This window comes from Tinamus guttatus, unplaced genomic scaffold, assembly GCF_059628265.1.
Source record: "Tinamus guttatus ecotype Peru unplaced genomic scaffold, ASM5962826v1 Tinamus_guttatus_pri_ptg000403l, whole genome shotgun sequence".
NCBI lineage: Eukaryota > Metazoa > Chordata > Aves > Tinamiformes > Tinamidae > Tinamus > Tinamus guttatus.
In genome coordinates this window covers 2,775,411-2,797,172 of record NW_028288937.1, presented here as the reverse complement: position 1 = coordinate 2,797,172, position 21,762 = coordinate 2,775,411, and the positions used below count along the sequence as shown (strand labels likewise).

At 39.7% G+C, this 21,762-nt stretch overlaps 1 protein-coding gene and 1 non-coding gene across 3 annotated transcripts in view; both read right to left on the bottom strand.

The window, feature by feature from the left end:
• SNAP25 (synaptosome associated protein 25) overlaps positions 1-21,762 on the bottom strand; it is a 66,488-nt gene that overhangs the window by 7,472 nt on the left and 37,254 nt on the right. The window contains exons 3-5 of one of the 2 annotated variants that reach the window (XM_088531300.1): positions 21,206-21,247; positions 11,891-11,939; positions 3,735-3,852 (exon numbers count right to left, since the gene is read on the bottom strand). In XM_088531300.1, the coding sequence (XP_088387426.1) occupies positions 3,735-3,852; positions 11,891-11,939; positions 21,206-21,247 (209 nt within the window). Of the gene's footprint in view, positions 1-3,476; positions 3,595-3,734; positions 3,853-11,890; positions 11,940-21,205; positions 21,248-21,762 lie in introns of both variants that reach the window. The other variant, XM_088531299.1, reaches the window with a different exon arrangement.
• Positions 16,726-16,795, bottom strand: LOC148593380 (U6 spliceosomal RNA). The gene has a single exon (XR_015913737.1). It is a non-coding gene; the product is annotated as a U6 spliceosomal RNA (small nuclear RNA).

Sequence of the window (21,762 nt, the reverse complement as noted above, 5' to 3'; positions counted from 1 at the left end):
AACTTAGTTTCCAGAGAGAAGAATAAAAAAAAAAAGAAAGAAAAGTAAAAAAGAAAAGAAGATGAGAAGAAATAGATAACTGGAAAACATTGTTTCATTTCAGTGATACATATGTTTTGACATCGAACACAGAGAACATACTGGCAGACAGACATAAAAAACAAAACTGCCAAGTGTAGTATGTACATCACATCACAGCAACACACCCTTTTAGAGAAAAAAAGATTTGGCTAGATTTAAACAAGTTACCTTACAGAAGATTAGGCTTTGTTGTTGTTCAACATGTATGTGGCCTAATAGGCATTTAAAGCCATGAACCTTTTCCAAGGTGATTTAAGGATAATGTTTGTCATAAAGTCATTGGATTTCTTGATAATATATCGGTACTTGAAAATAGTAATCATACATCGACAGTTGATGTACAAACCTTTCTCCACAGAGACAAAAAGTAAAATAGGCAGAAGTGAGATGAGTGCAGGAGAAAAGATACAAGCAATCTAGCATCAGAAAGGGAAATTTTTCTACATTTTCTTCATGCACCAGCTACAGGCATGAATAAGAAGTAAAGCATTCTCACTAAGCACAGTTGCCCCAGTATTTCATCATACTCTTAATGCATCAGCAGTAACAGCCTTCACAATAAGCAAGACACAGGCAAAAATGGATCATCACTTCCTTTAGGAGCTTTAAACCACAGGACTTTAAAATAACCTTTCAGGTTGTTCTATTTGTTGTTTATGATAGTTGCATTAGCTTTGAGAGAGCCATTTTTGACTGAGCTGCCATGGATAAGAATATTAAAATCCAGGCATACCTTCAGTGGCAGATTAGCATATGTGCCAGCATGTTTTGGGTTGCTGTCCTTGGGTGATCAGACAAGATCAGACTTAAGCAGGTGAGTGTGAGCGTTTGGGGTCTGTAGCTACAATCCTCAATCTTATTTCAGAAATGGTGCAGTTTTCAACAGCTTTGTTGAAAACTACAAATCCTCATGGTTTCAGTGTTCTTCATTTTGCTGCTAGTAAATCGTATGAAGAGCCCTGTGGCTTGGCTTTGCTGAAATTGTACATCGTGTTGGGAAAGGATACAAGAAGCCCAACTCTGATATTAACGTTCTCTCTGTGTCCTCCAAAGCTGTTTAGCATACTTCGATGGGGAACTAAAATATAAATTAAAAGAGGGTCTTTCCCAAGTTCTCTGTTTTGTTGTTTATTTCTTTTTTAAAAATGTGAAGACTTACAAGAGGTGTTGATTGGCTTGCTCTTATTTATTCCGAGTTCCCTAAAACTATACATCGGCTTTGGTGTTTCTGGAAATGAGTGAAGCTAGTTCTCTTGCTGCACATGCAATTACAGGTGCATGTTCTTTAGAACTGCACAACTTTGAGAGTGACACAGTGTTTATGTTTGAGGTAAATGATTTTATAATATAAGAACTTAAAAGCCGATTTTTGTGCATGTGAACTTCCCATTGAAGTCTACAGCTTGAATCTGGACCTGCTCAAGATCAGTAGCAGTCACCTTACTGTCTTTCCTCTGGTAAAAGTTGTATGCTATGAGAATTTTGGATCTTCTAGGAACATAGGATGAGGCCATATATTTTGGTGTGGTTCACTGAGTTGTGTTTACAAGTAAAGAGAATAACTGTGTATGAATGGTCTTTTTCTTTTTCTTTTTTTCTTTTGGATATATGCAATTTACCACCAGCCAGATGAGCATTAGGGAATGAAGGCATAGCCATTCTGATGCCCAGAATTGTTTGGATTTCTCTCCCTGCTTAACTCTTCTCAGAATATCATCTCAGGTTCACCAGTAGATTCCTGGCATGGTGGGTCAAAGTTTCTGTTTTTAAACATGTTGACCAATTGTTAATGCTGTTTTATTCAACCTGGCAGTAGTCTGCAAAGGTCAGTAAGAATGATGTCTCTTTAAAAATGGATGCCCAACTCACTAAATGCAGGTATTATCAGTTACTGCATCTACACATTTCATGATATTGCACGATAAATGTGCATTGTGGAACAGTAAATGGTTTCAGACTGAATATCAGATTCTAATCTCATGCACTCACAGGTCTGGCTTTCAATTTTGAGCAACCTTCCTTAAAGGATAAAATAATAAATTACTCTTAAAATGAAGATTTCCTGTAAAATACATGAGGCTTGTTAAGTATCTTAAGGATGAACTTTTGGCATGAATGGTATGTTAGGCTTCTCCAGGAGGAGGAAGCCATGGTAGTGTTCCTCTTTAAGTTCCCACTTTCCTCTCTCTCATTTTGCACTTATAGGCAATGACATACATATTCTTGGCAAAATACATACCCCATTCAAATGCTTGTGGCTTGGTATGCAGGAGCAAAATTGATTTTTTAAAATTGAGACCATATCTGCATTTTGTTCCAAGGGAATTAATTTGAAAATAAATGGTGACTGATAAGAGAGAAACCCAGCCCTACTGTTCCTATTCCAGACAAAATTCCCACTGAATTCTACAATAGCTTTCAGTCATTTAGTCTTGAAAATCATGGGCTATCAGGATTGGGCTATGGTTGTGAAAAAAAATATCTGCACTATGCAAAAATTGAGTACAGCACTACAGAAACACAGCAGTCTACCTTGTTTCCTGCAAAATCTTTGGTCAACCATTTGTAAATGTTGTTATGATAACCTGGTTGAGTGCTAACTCATGCATGCTGGATTTGCTATTCCTTGAGGAAATCTGGTTGTCACAGTTTTTTCCTAATTTCTGCACCCACAATACACACATATCACTTTCCTTTGGCATTTAAAACAAGCTTTGCATTACTCAGAGAACAGTTTCGTTCAAGTGTGATGGCATGCAAGCAAAATTCGATGCATTTCAACATTTCTGCTTAGTGTACATTCTACCCAAATGAGAGAAATCGACACAACGTGTTCATTTTTTCTCAAATTTGGTTCCCTAAGACAAGATGAAAATCATTTTAAGTTGAATTCCAATTGTAAAATGTCATGTCTCCATCAAGATCTCAGCAAGGACGATGTGTGTTGAACAATGAGAGATAGAATTATTTCCTTCCATAATTTTTGGTAATGTTTGTTATTTCCTTCTTCTGCATTTTTAAGCTATGAATTTTTATTAAATTATTTTTTGGTGAAAATAAGTTTTAAAATTTTAGGGCCTGCAGGAATAAAGTAGCCCCAGTGTTTTTGTTTGCTGTAAAAATGGAAGCACTTAGTACACTTCAGATAAAATGTTGAAACTTTTACCAGTAAAAGGTGTCGACAGTGAAGCTTTCACTGTAGTATGCCTGATTTTAATGCATCTACAGTAATTCCCAGTCAGCTGTCTATGCTATGAGATGAATGCATTTGAATCAGAATCGTTCTTTCTGCATGCCACATGCTCATCCTGTCCATGTGCCTAGCAAGGATGAGCTTCACAAGGCCTTTGGGATCAGCCTTAAGTGCTCAAAGAGATGAGGCAGGCAGCACCTACTTGTTACATGGACAGACACAAAGACCACAGAATTTTCCTAGGTCCGTCAAATTCTTTTCTGCTTCTTTCATGTCCTTATTGATTTGGTCCATTCCCTCTTCGATGCGTTCCAGTTGTTCTGATTAAACACAAGTATTTTATCCCCACAGAATGAAGCAGATGGAAAAGGACAAAGAAAAAAAAGACAAAAAACTTCAGACATTCACTGTGACAAAAAAAACTGGACACCACATAGCAGAGCCGGTACCCAGTACCTACTTGTTACAAGGACATATGAAAAGGCCACAGCATTTCCCTAAATCTTTTAAATTTTTCTCGGCCTCCTTCATGTCTTGGTTGATATGGTTCATGCCTTCTTCAACACGATCGAGTTGTTCTGGTCAGGACAAAGGGATGACAGTGTGGAATGAATTGTATCTTTGTTTTTGTCTTCAACAGAACATGAAAAATGACCATGTAAAACTGAATTAATAATGGTGTACAATGCATTAATCTGAGCTGATGCATTGTGGCAAGGATGTGTGCCATACTGGATGTTGAAGATGTTTTTTACTAATATGGGAAGCGTTAAAACAAAGGAGGCAGATGTTTGAAATATATTAATTTAAACAAGATGTAATGGTGTAGAAAGGAAGGGTTATAAACTTTAAGGTCCAGAAACATAATACAATACATCCACTTACTAAAACACCAATGACAACCAAGAGAAAGAAAGATACAATGTTGTTATTTTGCATTTATGCATGTTAATACATAGGAGCGTCCTTCCATAGAAAATGCTTTAATTACTTACAAATGCCTTGGAATTAGATGATGTTTGACAAAGGAACTGGTTTAATTAGTGTGTGAGTGTTTGAGAGGTTTGGTCATAGTGGTATCAGAGATGGGGAGAGTTGTAAAGAATTGTGTCCAAGAATTCCTTTTTCCAGAGGCTGAGGAAACTGAAACGTGCCACTTGAGCATTGGATATTAATCTCTAGTCTGAATATGGGCTCAGGATCGATTCCTTCTCTTTTGGATTGCTGTAAATTATGAGTAATCCCAGTGAACACAGAGGAATTACAGCCACCTAAGGAACCTGATCCAATGCCCATTGAAAGAGGAGCACTGACTATGACGTATTTTGTCTCTGTCTTCAAGGATTCTTACATAAATGTTAGGCAAAGACTAACATTTTTCAGTAGGATCCCTTCTGATTTGCACCAGGTCAAGGGACCAGATCATCAAGCCCAGTAATTAACCATACATAGACACTGTTTCTCCACTAATATCAAAAAGAATTTTTCTTATTTCCACTAGGACTGTCTTAATGTGGGTTTTCTTCAGTAACACTATAGCTTAGAATAATTTAATGTGTTAATTTTTTCACTAATCTTAAAGCTGAGAAAAATGGCCTGAAGGAGCAGAATGGCACATATAAAACTGTCAGACCAGATCCTTCAGTGATGCGGACAGACATGGATGCAGCTGGATCAGGGTTGCAATGTGAAGTTTGGTGTAGCTGTGACATTTAAAACTGGTGGAAGGCTTGGCCATTTGTTTAATGCGAGATGAACCCATGTTATTACTACATGGAATAAAGAAGTTAGTTGGAGTGATACTTCAATGCAGTAGAACTTTTCATAGTACTTAAAGAGGCTAAGTAAAGCAACCCCAATAAAATACATTTCTATTCCTTCTATTGAGTAGAGAAAATGTAAACACAGAATTAGAACTAGGAGGTAAGGATCTAAGACGGTGCAGGGCATAGGAGAAATATAATGTCATCCTTGATGTTGTTACCTACGTCAAGATAAAAGGAAACATTTAAAAAAATCACAGACGTATTGACATCAGTAAAAAACTCCCTTGCCTTCTTTGGGAATAGGAATAGGCCTGATTTCTTTCTTTCTATTAACAATTGAGGTTTAGTTTTTCAAAGCTGTCTGGGGGACTTGGATGTCCAAATTTAAAATTAATTAAAATTAATTTTAATTGGAATTGGGCATCTCACCCCTAGAGGGCTTTGAAAATTTCAGCCTAAATTATTCAAGCTGAAATAATTATAATATTGAACTTGTGCTGTTTATTTAATTCTTGCATGAGGCTGGAGATGGAGAGGCACCATGGCAATATTGCCAGCTGCATCTGCTTTTTGGCTGTCAGTTCTCATTTTCCTCAGCAGGATGTGCCTGTTTCCTGATACTGAACGGATTATTGATCCCAAATCCAAGGATGAATTGGGAGATCAGAATTATCTGGCAACATTCCTTGAAAGGAGCCCATTTAATGTGAGAAAAAATAGAAAGTTAATAAAGAAATGTTAGAGAAGTATTGGACAAGTTTGGCCAGATAAGCTGCTAAACAAAGAAATACAAGATCAGACTGTTTTAGCACACATTGCAATTTTACTTGGTTTGGAGGCTCGAGCAGAAACTTTATTTCATATTTGTACCCACATATCATGGATTTAACTTGCCCAGGGGGTTTTGTGCCATTCCAGTTAAGAAGATGTTTTTGTCAGAGGTGTGAGTATGTGATAAAAGGTGCTAATCCTGGTCCTCACGTGCTTGGTATCCTCTGCTCCTGTGTAGCTGGACACCATGTGCTCAAGCTCTGTGGAGCCTGTACAACTGTGTGAGCGTGAACTGGCTTTTATGCTGTCTTTTTATGTAGCATGACCGGGAATTGCTAAATTGCAGCCACAAATTCCTTCCTCCTGTTGTGAGGAGACAACTGTGATTGCAGAGGTCATATTTTCAGGGCAATTGGTTTCCACTGAGAGAGACAAATGGTACTGACTTTTTTTTTTTTTTTTTTCATTCACTGATTTTACTACCTGTTTTTCTCTAACCTTGTCTAGTCAGGAGAAGGCACTAAGTGAGATTGCCTGGATCAGTCCTAAATCATGGATTACTGGTCAACTTTCAGCCTAAGCATGTTTACTAGATCAGATACAGCTTCACTAAAGTCAAACATACAGTGTAGGGCTCTTTGAACTTTCTTTCCCAATTTTTATTCTGCCTAAGTAGGTGGGTGTTAGTTGAAGGAAATATTTGACATGACACAAAGACTTTCTTTTAAATTATATTTCTCTTCAGGACTCTAAATTTATCTTCCTTCAGTATTTGTGTCTATGCCTATGCTACTTCTGAAGTCAACATCACTAGTTTATCTTTCATTAAAGGAAAGCTCATCAATGTGAAAAGACATGTGACATTTGTAGTCCAGAAGTCTAGACATCTGCTCCTAAAGCCATTTGCTTGTCGTAAATATAGTGGGATGGATCGTTAGCTGCCTTATTTCAGAATAGTTATACTGTTTTCATGGCACAGCACCAGTTTATACGTGCCACAGATGTGGTCCCACATGCAAGTAAACTGGTTTGTGAAATGTATTTTCTACCATTACAGAGATATAAATATTACAGAGGAATTAATTTAATGGGATCACTCTGGAGTCATTTTGATAAAGCTGATAATAAAATATGACCCAGAATGAATCCTTGAAAGTAAGAAATTAGATGGTTGTCAAAAGGTAATATAATATGTTGTCATATTTTTCCCTCTTCTGACTTTGTGTGTTGTGTTAAAAGGTTTTAGGGAAGACATTCTGCTAGCATATACTGCCGTGAAACTATGAAAATTTACACTGCTCAAAGATCAGGCTCAGACTTTTTATCTTTTGATGATTTGTTGCAGTATTCATTAGACATTCTCCATCTCTAGATATTATGTGTGTGTACACACTATATATATGTATATGTACACAATATATAAGAATTGGCATTGTCATAATCTGGATCATAATATATATAGGGGTTATTTTTCGTTAAGATTTGCTTCATTTTTTTTTCAGGAAGCTGTTATTAACAGCTTGTGCCTTGTTGATATTATCTGATGTCTGAAAATATCACTTTGATTCACAATAATGCACATATATCATTTTCCAGATCTTATAGCAACCTGGTGGCATGCAAATTGTTTTTTATACCTCTATCATTATACTTGTGAGCTACTTACAGACTAACAGCATAAGTTATTGAGAGAACACTTATTAGTCCTATTAGCCTTACAGTGGCATTGTGTCCCTCTGGCAGTGTAACGTATGCCCGAAGCTTGCTTGGTGAATCCCAGGGGGAGCACCAGGTGGGAGATCCTCAAGTATTACTGCATCAGCTGCAACAGCTTGAAAAATCTCCTCTGTGGGACTCCTCCAGGGTGAGCAGCGGGGATATCCCTCAGCTGCTCCGTGGTCTCTTGAGCTGATGCAGCTGCAGAAGGCTCTTAGCACAGTGTTGGAAGCAGGATCAACACATTGGCAGCTGGCACCTTTACCTCCTCACCCACAATATGTAAGAATTTTTTCTTAATTTGTGTCCAGGATTTGGGGCCTGTGCTTCTCAAATGGCAGTTAAATGCTTTTAGAGAAGGAAACTTGTATCTCTGCCTGGAGTATTGTGCAACAAAGCAACCTCCACCAAGGACAATTTTAATTTTAAAAAGGAAGTTTAAGAGCACATTGTAATCATAATTATATAGAGGGCTGTGTTGGAAGGAGAGTCAGCAGGTTAAATTTTTATGAAGATACTCAGTGATCCCATTTTCCGCAAAGGAAAATCAGATTGGATTGAGGTAGGTTTCTAGGACGGCTTTTTCAAAAATCCTGGGCCTTGACCTAGCTCTTCTTTGAAAGGCATTGCTAAGCATGCATGTGAATGGAAGAGAACTGACGGGGAGTGCTTGGGAAACCAAGGCTAGCTGGACTAAAAATAACAACAGACAATGCACAACCTGTTTCTATGGGAGTTTTGTCTTCTCCTTCCTTCTGCAGTACAATTTCAACATAATCCATGCCATTTTCTCTTTAAAATTTGGAATAGTCGATGCTTATCATTATTTTCAGTAATTAACAAACTAATTAACCTTTTTTTTCCCTCTGATCAGCTCTTTCAGTCTTAGTAGACTTGTTCCAGTATGAACTGAAAGGGTTAACCTGCAAGACGTTGGACTGTCTTTCAGTCTGTCAGTGCTATAATCTAAAAGTGTCATCTGTCAATAGAAATCCTAATTTCCTGTGCAGGGAAATTAGAATGCTGGTGAGAATTTCAAGGTGGGCTTTTTTGCCCTTCCTCTACCACCCCCAGTGGAAGGGCAAGGAATATATATTTAAGTATTTTATTATATTTATTGTCCACTTATTGCTTGTGGGTGTATTGTATCTACTTTGGGTCTGCCTGTCCGGAGAAGACAGACAGTATTTTCCTAAATAAAAATTTGCATTAGGCGCAGCTTAGTATATTAAGCCACCCTCTGCGTTTATTGGCATTGCTGGCTGTGTATTTGCAACTGATGTGATGCAGTGCAGGGAGAAAAGTTTTCATTGCTGTGGCATTTTTGCTGTGGCTCATTAAGGACTGTGAGGACATTCCTCTGTCTTGTCCTGGATGAAAATAATGGCTGTGCTGTTATTGGTGTTAGTGGAAACATTCCGCCACCACTGCCTTTTCAATACAAGAATGAAATTCCTTTGTAACATATTGCACAAGGACGTGGTCGCTCAAGTATCCTCACAGGTCCAAAGAGCTCTGCCTGCTGATACTCCCCAGGTGGTGGGAGATTCTGAGAAGGATAGAGATCTGCTCCTCTGGAGGAAGAGAGCTACACGCTCTGGAAGTTCCTGCCATGTGTAAAAGTCACGTTTATCTTCATATCCTCACTGCCAACTACAAGCTTCATTTTTTTTTATGGTCTGCTTTTAACCAACACAATATTAACTCATCCAAATATTAACTTTTTCCTAAGCTAGTATCTTTAAGATATATTTAATGAAGCACAGCAACTGCTACTGCACAATAATCATTCACAGCATGACATTTTTTAGTATAAAATGTAAACACATTAGTTTAAAATGCAAATATATACATTATATATATACACACACTTTTAAATAATTAAACAAATAAGGGAGTTTGTCCCAAGGCCAGGTTTAAAAAACATGTTATGGGTGTTCTGAGAGTTAGACCCTCAGGAACACATTCTCGCTGATGAAATATTTCATTGAGGAGAGCTTAATCTCTTAGTCCCTCCTTATGGCTTCCCCAGGAGGAGGACAGTGTTGAAATGGTTTGGATGAGAATACCTGGCCCCAGAAGACACCAGGGACCTTCAGGACTGCAGAGGGGCTACGCCAAAAGCCTATTCAGACTAACGTAAAGGTTCCCAGTTGCTTCAAAAGGTACTGGAGAAGGTCTCTAATTTTCATGGCAGTCCCAATCTCTGTGAAAATGAATCTCTTGTGAAGCTCCATATTTCTAAATAGGTCTGTAAAATACTCTGTGACCTGCTGGACATCCAGATATACTTAACTCTTCTAGGCAACAGAAAGACTTTTGCTTAATGACAGAAAATGTGTTCTGCTCTGTGCTACTGGCTTAAAGAATTTTTTCTTGTGAAGTATGTGTAATTTCAAAGCAAACAAATTGTCTAGAAACCCCTCAAAACACAGCTTTGAGCAATTGTGGAGATTAGATATTCTGCTTGCTGCCCACTGGAAAGATCAATGTCATGGTCTTTGTCTATATAGCACCTAATAATGTTAAGTGACTTGTGCAGTCAGCTGAAAAGAGATCACATGGCAGTGTTAGCAAATGATTTCCTTAATCTGATAATCTGCTGAGACATCCATGCGTTGCACATATTGCATTAATTACAGAGGTTTCAAAGTCATCATTAGTGTATTTTGTTCAGTAATATAATAAGTCCTTCACCACTAAAAAAAAGGGCATTATTAGAGCTACATATGGCTAAAATGGACAAAACGTAATTAAATATTTAACATAGTACAGTGATTACAATATTTGCAGGGTTTGTAGCATTATTAGGCTGTTTTATTTGAGAAACCCATAAAGTATAATTACTAGCTTAATTCACTGAACCACTTAAAGCATGACCATAACCAATTTAAGGAGGCTTTTAAGTTGTCAGCTCTTTTCCTGGAAGTATTGCCTAGTTCCATCTCTGATTATACAATGTACATTTCAGGTTTCGCTGGCACTAAGTGTTTAATACTGAGATTCCTGGACTCCAGAGAGTTCAATGGGTCCAGGCTCAGCTCCGTTGCTCACACAGGCACTCCTTCCTAGCATGACTAGTGATTTCAGAGTCAGTGCAACTTGTGCATACAGGACTTTAGTACTCTAAGGTTTAAAAAAAGAGTTAAAAACAAAATAAAAGGCCTACAAATCTATGGGGAAAAAAAGGCAAAACAAAAAAAGAAGCCTTTTTTCCCGAGAGGTAATCAGAGGTAATACAAGTGAAGATTTAGGCAGCACTGAGGTCTCTGCTGATCTGCTTGTGAACTGCATCACTAGGTCCATCTGGATATTTGGAGGTTTTCCCTGACAATATTTTTGATTTTCTTTAAAAGTATAATTCACTTCTGAAAAAAAAAGCACACACTATTTAGGCAGGTGCTGTGTCTGTTTTAACACAACTGATCCTTGGTTTTCTGTGTTCATGGGCAATCATGGGCAATCCTTTTATCAGGAAGACAAAAGAATTAAAGAATTAAAATAATTTCAATGGCACCAAAATATTCTCTTTAATATTTTCCTTGTCTGGACAAATTTGTGAGGCAAATTTGATTGGGTTAAATAATTCTTTTCCTTAAGGGGAAAAAAAAAAAGAGAGAGACGGACATCTATGTAAAAGCAAACAGGAGAAAACACCCTCTGTTTAAGTCCTGCTATTACTTTTCATTTTAGTGCACCATTTTGTTGGTGCTGTGGGTCTGCTGCAAATGGAGACCTACTAGTTTTTAATATTGCGAAGAACAAATTTCCTGGGATTGAACCGAATAGCTCTAGCTCTATCTTTGTCAATGTTATTCAGACTGGGACTCCTCTAATTTAAGCTCCTACATGGTCAGTTATACAGACAGCTATCCTATGGTTTCTAATGTTAAGCTCCTGTTATCTTAATTGAGAGTGAACAAAAAGCAGTTGAATGCTACTTGAACTATACCTCTTTTATCCTTTCTTGGGATGCATTTATAGCATATATTTCACTTGTAGCTAGGACAAGTGAGAAAATCACATAGCACCTGTGTAAATAATGCTGGATTTCACATTTATGTAGGCTAACTTTCCCATCATGTTGTTCGATCCCAGCTCGGAACACACTGAGAAAAATATGATCTTGTTGTGTTCAGTCTGCAGCTTCCTTTCATATTATTGGGAAGCAGGTCCAAAGAAGTATAGACTCTTAAACAGTTATTTTATGTTCCTCTATCAGACTACACAGCTAAAGGCAGAGAGATTCTTGGGTTCTCATGCACAACTACACAGACATATTTTATGGCCTTTATTTTTGTAATCACACACAGTTAATACGGTTCTTCATGAACAGTTATACTTCCTTACAGTCTGAACTTACCTCCTTGCTCATCCAACATAACCAAAGTCCTGATACCAGCATCTTTACTCTACATCCCGATAGTGGTAGCAAGGTTAGGAGAGAGAGAGGGGGAAAAAAAGAAAGAGAAAGGGGGAGAGAGAAAGAGAGATCAGTGAGGGAACACTCGGTCCTGGGTATGGGACACAGAAGGCAAAAGAAAAACAGTGAAAGGAATGGCAAGGTCATACGGGGCTAGTGATATAATCTGAAGCCCTTATATAAATGGACACTGTAAAGGAAAGAACTGGGTGTTCTCTGTTGCACCATCAGCCTTTAGAATTTACTAGGATACTGAACTGCTGCAGAAGAGAGAAAATCCAAGACCTTGAGATTAATTTAATCATTGTATGCGAGAATCATTTCTAAAAAGAGGGTCCATCTCCAAGTTCCCCTCCAAGTTCCTGGGAGCAGGAGAAGGGAAGAAGGGAATGGTCATTTTTCATCCCACAAGACAAATTCCCAGGGAAAATAGATGACACATATATTTGTTAAGGAGGCACAGTGACTAGTACATAGCCTTTGCACCACAGAAGTCAGAAGCTTCCCTCCTTAGGCTTCCATCTTAAAGCAGGCTACTGTTTTATAGGATTAAGCCATATTATTTTAGCTTTACAATCTAATAGATAAGGGATTGAGCCATTTTAATTCAGCCATATCTATGGAATTTGGACCTAGTGTGAAGGTAAGATTTTCAGAATACGTATACACTGATCCTACCCCTGCTCCCATTGAGGATCTCGGGAATCCTGTTCTCATCTCTGCTGGGAACAGAATTTGAGCAAAGCTGAGCAGTTTCAGACCTTCCATCTGTCTAAATGAGCAGCAAGGCACCTTTCACAAAAATAGTTTTTACATGCATTAGTATTGCTCTGGGATGTGGTCAGGTATCTCAGGTTCCTGGATGCTGTAATACTAAGCTATATCACAGATTGCATTAGCTCCTTTTTGATTACAAAGCGAAATCTAGCTTTGTTCTGCTTAGAGCAGTGATAATGTCGATGAATAATTAATGGTCTGAAGGTTCCTGTGACTGCTGTATTTCAGTACAGATGAAGTAAGTCTTCTCTGCCCTAGCATCTTGCCAGTGGAGTTACCTGGGCATGTACAGCAGGAATTCAGCTGCTTCACTGAACATAGCAGCACCAAGACCCCTGTGAAATAGGTAAGGATTTTGGTGTCCGTTTTGCAGTGGCCAAGGGAGATGAAGTTGCTCGCCCAGAGCGGCACAGGGACTTGAGGAATGGAAACATGGAGTCCTGACTGTTCTTGTGTTGCCAGCCATCCTGTCTCCCTGAAGCAAATTAAGGACTTAGAATTATCCTTCCTTCCAACTGCCCTCCTTGCTGCCATCACTTGTCTGTTTGTCTGGGAGCAGTGACGTCTCTCAGGCTGTGAGCTGCCTGGTCCGTGCTCCGAGCCCGGCTGGCTGCATGTTGCCCACATTGGCTCAGCCTCATGCCTCACTTTCTGCTGCACTCGGGGAATGGCCAGCTGGTGCCTCTGGTACGTCAGGAACTGCTCAGTTCGAGAGGGGTGCAAGATGCCTCTTGCTACACTCCTATCCACCTCCCACTGCACTCCCATTCTTGTATTTAATGTCTGTGTCACTGTAAAAACTGGGAAAAACATCAGATATGTGCAGCCTGGTTGGCTTTCCTAGGCCTTCCCTTGCATGACTTGCCAGGTGGAGAGAAGATGCCACCTCTATCCTCCCCCTAGTTCCCTGGGCCTTAGTGCTCATTGGGTCAGTTCTACTAGATAATTGCTGCTTCCTTCTTGCCCTTCAAATTGCTACCGTGTTTACTTGAAAGCCAGCCAGCTTCCTTTGCATCCTTTAGAAAACTTAAGGTCCTAAAGTCATCAGATTTGCCTATACAGAGTAACAAGGCAGCCATTAATGATCTTGCAGGTGCCAGATCTTCTAAGCACCCCATCTGCACCAGTTTGCTGCTGTGCTCTCTCTGTGCTCTTGCCCCGTGGTACACAGGGGTATCTTACCATGAAAAAACAATATGTATTTTAAAAAATATACCTCATGCTGATGCAAGGAAGCTGCTTAAATCCTGAGTCATCTTGGATTTGGATAAATATGCTGCAATCTGAGATGGGTCTTTTTCAGACACCGAACTTGGAAAATCCACTATTGGTAGTTTGATAGTTGTTGCCTTTCAGTGAGTCAAACATAGCCAGGCTGAGACATATTAACTGCCTGAATCTATTTTCCTATGATATTTTAAGATCTGATCAAGCTGCCTCTATTCAGTTAAGATGTCCAGTGACCTGAATGAGAGCTCTGCTGAGAGAACTCAGCAATTAGTCCTTCCTTACGGAAGAACTTAACGAAAACGTTATGGTTTGTATTTCATATTAAATCCTTGAACAAGGCAGAAGAGGCACAATTTTCTTCCATTCACCTGGCCATCAATGCTATTTAATATTATCAGGCGATACTTTATCTCTTAAGAAGGTGTTGTACAGCTCAACCTTCCACAGCATTAATACTAATGTGAAAATTTTGAAGGACTGTGCATTGAATATACATCTCTGCATCTGAAGTCTAATCCAAAGCATATTTAAGCTAATAAAAAGATGCTCACTGACAAAGATGAGAGGTGAATCAGGCATCAAGTGACAATCTCATCCTGTTCCAAGTTTCTACTAAGCTCTAATTGTCATTTTTTTTTTCTAAAAAAAACAACTATTTAAAGCCAATTAAAATGTTACCAATAACATTTGTGCATTTTAAACAGATCCAGACTTCCCTAAATGTTGAGTATCTACCTTGTGACCAATCTTAGATAGTTCAGAACCCAGCACACTTACAAATATGTTTTTTTTTTCTGAAAATGTGTTCATCCTCCAGGTGTCAAGCAGGAAAGAAACTCTCTGCATATCTGACCCTCAGTAACATCAGACTAAGGCATCCCTGGAAAGCTCCAACACACTGTTCATTTAAAGGAATACAGAGGAAGAAAAGGTACCACACCAGTTCATTTTGGGCTAATGGGAGAGATTTCCCAACACAGAAAATGCTGGCATTTTCTGCACTGAAAATATCACGGAAACTTCCCTTGGTCTCAATAGGAGCAGGTTTCAGTTAACACACTTGAACTGGTTGTTTAGAGAGCATGTAACAGGATGGGACAAAATCTGTGTTTGCTAAGTGCCAGCTCAGAAGAATACGTTTTACAGCAACTGATCATAAAACCTTGGTGACAGGCTTCCAGCAGAGCTGCTCTCATGGCAGGGCAGGGTGACGGTGCCAGGAGAGTCCCATTTCCCATACACTGAGCATTAATGTGAACAGGACTCTAGGTGGGGAGCCAGAAATCGATAGAACTGCAGCAAGGTCCCTGTTATGAAAATTTGCGCTAATGATAAACTTTTCCAAGGAACAGGGCCTTTATCTCTTCTGACGCAATGGAGGAATTTGTTAAGATCCAGATTTGTTAAGGCCAGAGTGGGACGAAAAATACATCTCTGAGAGGACACTACAGAGTTCAAGGAGTTTGTACCATTTTAGTTCAGCTTCCAAATCTACGAATGTAATGCCCCGTCGATTCAGATTTGCTCTTGACTCTCTTTGTTTTCCCATTGTATTGGAGAAGAGAATTTGGACTGCCAGATTTTGTCACAGAACAACAAACATCTTTCTTACACCTCTGTCCTTTAGAAGAAAATGACATAGAGTGTATTGCTCTTATCAAGGTGCATTAAACTGACAGCTCTGGAGTTCCTCTGTTTATCCATAAAGCAAGCATATCACAAACAGTAAAATATATAATTTGCCCATCTAGCTGTCAGACATACTGAATCCTAAGCCTAGAAATAGCAGGTCAGTCCTTGCCTCCTTCCAGTCTTTGATTTCCATGGAGCCTGTTATGAGTAGCCAGTTGCTTTTCTGCCAAGTGGAGGAGCTGACATATTTTGTGTACAAGATGAAAGGTTTCACAGGTGGTTGTGTCAAAGGCCCCTCTCCTGTGGTGGTCCCACTCAAGATGCCTTCCAGGGAAGGTAATAGGAGAGCATTGAGTGACAAGTCCATGGCACCAGATGTTTTGCAGCTCCTGGGACTGTGAGGCTATCCTTGACTTTCAAAAATTAATCATAAACATGGAAATAACACAATGAATATTGAACCAGCAGAGTTCATGAAACACAGTAAGTCCATGGCCTTCTGCCTTTAAATAACACCAAGCTCTAATAGTTTGAATAAAGGCAAAGTGACAAGGAATACCAGTTTGTGTTTCACAGAATCACAGAATGGTTAAGGTTGGAAGGGACCTCTAGAGATCATTTAGTCCAACCCCCTGCTCCAGCAGGGACACCTGGAGCACGTGGCACAGGGTGGCATCCAGGCGGGTTTGGAAGATCTCCAGAGAAGGAGCCTCCACAACCTCTCTGGGCAGCCTGTTCCAGGGCTCTGTCACCCTCACAGCAGAGAAGTTCTTCCTCACATGGAGACAGAACTTCTGTTTCAACTTGTACCCATTACCTCTTGTCCTATCACTGGCCACCACTGAGAAGATTTTGGTCCCATCCTCCCTACATTCACCCCTAAGGTACTTGTACATGTTGATCAGATTTCCTCTGTCTTCTCTTCTCTAGGCTAAACAGGCCCAGCTCGCTTAGTCTTTCTTCGTACAATAGATGTTCCAGTCCCTTAATCATCTTTGTTGCTCTGCCCTGTTTAGAACCTCCATGTCCCTTTTGCACTGGGGAAACCAGACTGCACCCAATACTCGAGGTGCGGCCTCACCAGAGCTGAACACAGTGGGAGGATCCCCTCCTTCGACCTGCTGACAAAAAAAAACCACAGGGGCCGTGCTAATCTTCTCTGTATCGTTCCAATTTTAGTATATGTTCTGCCGAAGGGGGTTTAACTGTGTGAGCGCCGTTGCCAATAAGTGAGATTTGCTGTAGGCTTTTGTAAAGCACGTGCCTAAGTTCTTTGCTGGAGCACAGTCTAAGCAATGGGGTTCTTAATTAGAAATCCGGAGCCTGTGATTTAAAACCTCTGGGCTTAATTCAGCTCTTAGGTACATCATTCTAAGTCTGTCAGTGCTTCAGTGAAATCTGTTTAACAGTATAATTTGCAACCCCGTTGGAGACAATAATATACATTAACTTCAATCTTCTCTAAAAGCTTTTTAAATCTTTTTGTTATTAGGATCTCACTTGAAGCCCATTTAAATCAGTGACAAGACATTCGCTGACATCTGCTAGCACTTTGGAGGGGAGATGCGTAGCTTTATCATTTCATGTTATTACTACTATGTCACTTAATTTCCCAAGGTGAGAATAAAGCTAGGAAGGGAATTGGAATGGCTGCTGAAAAGGCCCGTCTCAGGAACACAGTATGTTGTGTCCTATCTGGGCCAGCTACAAAAACAGCTACTCCAGCTTTGTTTAAGCTCTGGGCATAATTTACATATCAATATGAAGGAATGATGTGTCAGCTAGAGAATTTGAATTATAGAAATCACTTTCTGAGCATTTCAGGAAGCGCCCTGCAAAGCAACTATACACTCACAGTTTTGTGAAAAATACATAAGCTTTCACTTCAGTAAGGATTTTTGCCTCGATCAATATAGATTATGAAGTTTGTTTTGAATAAATTAATACAGACAATTATACACCAGGACAGGCTGACATTGCTAGGAGTTCACAGAGACACTAAAGAGAAGTGTCAACTCCCTGAAGACAAAACTGTGGTCAGAGAAACATTTTTTAGTCATCCTTTCTAATGCATCTCCTCAGTTCCTGCTCCAAGCTCGCTGCCACCCTGTTAAGGCTGTAATGTCTGTTTATGTCTGATTTAAGAGTCATGTTGGTTCTCTTCGCCCTGTTAATTCACTCCACAGTTTAGATCCTCAGCCAATACAAATCAGTGCACCTCTCCCTGAATCCTGTGGGCCAATGACAAAAGGGATTACTCCTGCACAGCAAAAACTGACAGCAAAGAATCACCTTTATCTGCATCTGATACATATTTCTGTGGAAATATACAGATTAAAATATTTGACGGAGCAGAACTGTTTCACTAGCTACTGATGTCAAAGGGATTTTTTAAATTAGTTTTGACAAGCCTAAATTAATAGAATCTTATTTGTCTTATTCCTCAGACTATCATTTTGACTATGATAATAATGTCAGGGAAGCTTCTTTGCCAATCACAAATGATGGCATGATAAGTATATGTAAGTCAGAAAAGCAGCATACTGTATGTCCAATGTCATGCATCAGGGTCAGCATCACAAGGTTATCAAAATAAACATTCTAGTTTACCATTTCGGCTTGGGAATGTTAGTAAGCTTGACTGTAACCCTCCATCATATAAGAAGAGAAAGCAGTCCTGTTTGGATTTGAACATACAAAGCAGCCCCTCCATGTGTACATGTTGCTAAGCATTTTCTTCCTGGGATTTCTGTTTTTTCCTCACTGTGTTATCTTGTATTTAATAGAGTTGGCTCAAAGGTGATAAGTTTGAACGAGAAAATAGGACCAGCATTAAGCTATGTATGCAGTCTTATTTCTTCAGCCTCAGTTCATTTTTATGTTTTAGCTGGAACATAGCACAGCAGCACTATAAAATACACTTATTTATAGCACTGTGTAACTGAGTGGCTCTCAGTCTAAGACATTTAATGAGCACTGGTTAATGTAGATGCAATTATATATTGTATGGGTACGGTCAGCATCACAGACCAAAGTGATTTTTGCAATCTGTCTTCCCAGTATGTAGTTTCCTTGGGGCAAAGCAGGGTCTACTTTACAATGGCCACTCACCATTCCTTCTTTGCTCCCCCTGTTGTGCTAGAACTGAAACAATCAACTCCTTGCAAAGCTGGGTAATAAAAATAAGAAGCAGTAACAGATTTGGTCCTTCAGCAAGGAGAACAGTTTCCTTGCCGATATTCCCTGGGACCAGCACCAAGGCTCAGTCCATTCTCTCCAAACTTGGTCTAGTCTTCTTGGACAAGGAGTAGAAGGGTCCTGGCTGCACATTGGATCTGTCCCCCGGACCATGATTTACAGTTCAGCATGTGAAGGTGGCTTGTACTTTTGTAAGACTTCATTGAATGGACTGCAGCCCTTGTCTCTGGAGTGCTGTTCAGGATTAGATCATACTCAGGGGCCAAGTCAATCTGTTTGCTCTGTATTTCCCAAACTCCAAGCACAGTGGAGCTGTCCATGATTTAAGTTCCTATATACGTATACAGCTATAGTGTTTAAAAGTGGAGATTTTATTTCCCCACATAAAGAATAACGTTTGCTCTATCAACAGAATATAATAAACACAATAATATAATAAACATGTTATTTCCCTCAAATTCTACATTTTTCTGTCCCAACTCAACTAGACAGGCTCTTTCCATTCATCTTTTCAGTATGAAATCTTTCACTCCCTAAATACTGCACTCTTTTAAAAGTACCTAGAAAATGGGATGAGAATAAGCAGCCAGCTATTTAGACCACATAAAGAATTTGAAAGGTCTTTTGTAGTCACCTTAGTGAAAACTATATTCAGCTCCTTGTAAAAGAATTCCCTTGACTGCTCAGTGCTAATTTTAAAATTCCTGTATTTGAGGAAGATATTGTAGATTCAGAAAAACAGTTAGATCTGGAGAGATGTTGAGATCTTCTGAGAAGCACTGGAGTCCTACATAAATTCACTGGTAGATGTAGGAGTCCCAGCGTTCCTCCCACTTTGTGAATTTCTATGGTTTAATACTGAAATTTCAGTGACATTTGCAATATGCTGGTTCAATATGCTAGGAAAATTCAGGCAGTGCGTAGGTCACACAAAGATGGCTTGGGAGAGGCAGGTCTGATATTTACTGATGGTTTGGCCCTGGGCAAATCATTTCTCTTTCCTGTGCTTCTCTCTCTTCCCACTCATCATCTGCCCTGTCTATTTAAATCATAGGCATTCTGAAGCAGCAGGCTCTCCTATTTTGTATTTGTGGAGGTACCCACAAATACATGAGAGACAATCTTATATATAGTTGATTTGGTTTAATCAGGAGCTGCACCAAGCACCAAGTTGAAATACTGTGATGGTTAGAAGCAGCATGTTCATGTATCTATGCGGTAAAGAGGAAAAACACAGGTCGCATGCGAGATAAGAACATGCCCCTGCTGGGAGGGCCCAAGCCATAAGAGAGCAAAAGCGTCCTTGGAGGAGAACTGATGCTGCCTGTGCGCAATGATCCATCTGTCTATCTATCTGTACGCAGGAATTTAATTTTGTCTCTGTTGTACTCCATTGATTTCTGCAGTCATGATTGATTCCAAGGCCTTGAAGCCTAAGGCTGGGCTTGTGTTTGTTCATGAACATGGGACCTGATGTCATTTTCTGCCCTTTGTCTTTGCTGGTGACTCCCACAGTTGTCACTACGCTGAGACTGTTCTTTGCTGAAGACCCTGATTAAAAATGTCACTAGCTCCAGTACCAGCTCTAGCATGGTGTCTGAAAATAATACATGCTGTCAGGCAGGACCAAAGCTTCTCACCACCTGATGGCTGATCACTCTAGATTGAACTAAGTTTGGGAGGGTCAGACTTTTAAACCCCTTCATTACAAAGGCTGTGAAATGAGGCCTGACCGAACTGCTTTCCCCTCCTAGAAGTGCTCTCTCCGGGTGGGCATAAAATGCATTAGTTGTATGCTTGGATCCCCTTGCCCAGCACTATGGAAAAACAGAGAACTTCATTCTCCAGAGCTGTCAATCTACGACATTGAATGAGCCTCAAAATCCTAATAAATGTTCCAGAGATACATAAAGAATTGGCACTCAAATACTGTGGTGATGGATGCTCTATAAATAGCTGCAAGTGTTTATGTAGAGGGAGATATTTAGAGATGACCGGGCAAACAGACCAAGGGCCTTTCTGTCCGTCCCCACTTGCAATAGCACGGCAGTGATGTCAGAGTCGTGCCAGCATGAGGCTCCAGGAACTCTGCAGTGAGCTCAGCCATTTGTCCCTGACTTAGGTCACCTTCAGAAGCTATTTGCTTGCTTTATCTTGAGTAGTCCCTCTCAACAAATACTCAGATATGGCTGAATCACAGTGCCTCAGCTACTGGTCTGCAGCTTGGCGCTTGAAAACTGAGGTACAGTGGCTCATATGACCTTTGTGGCTGGGATAAGGATAGTCAGTGATGGAGTGGCATATAAAGCCATGACCATGCCTTAGCAATGTGAATAAAATAACAAAAAAACTTCACTGTGTCACATTCTCCAGTACTTTTGCTCATAAGGGAAATACAAATAAAATGTAAGTCCTTACCTCTTCAACAAGCTGCAGCATTCGACGGGTGCTCTCAAGTGACTGAAAAATGGAGGAAAAGCCGCTTAGACTGGGCAGATACAGTTCTCATCACTAACGTGCAGGCTCATACTGACACTATTTTTTCCTGTGCTCTTTGCCATCCCTCAAAATCATGCTGTCAGCAGGGTACTAGTGATCTCTTCATCCCCAGCTATCTGTTGCGGTTCACTAACACAGTAGTCCCTACCATGTCTCTGAGTAGCTGTAGCTTCTAACACTTCCACCGTTTGCGTGTGTGGTCAGGGGTAGCATTTGGAACAGCTAGTGTTCCAATTCTGAAAACAAAACCCGTGTTTTTCAGCTGAGACTTCAGATATCTTGTTGCTGACTTTTAATATTCCATGTATTTGGCAAATGGAAGTAATCCTCAGAAGAAAATTACTGTTTTTTTGTTCTGAGGTCAGCCAAAGTGATGCAGATATCTAGACCTAATACCTAGATCAAACTCATGATCGATAACCTAGACTATTTAACCTAGACTAAACATGGCATTCATTTTTGTACCAGTTTATCTC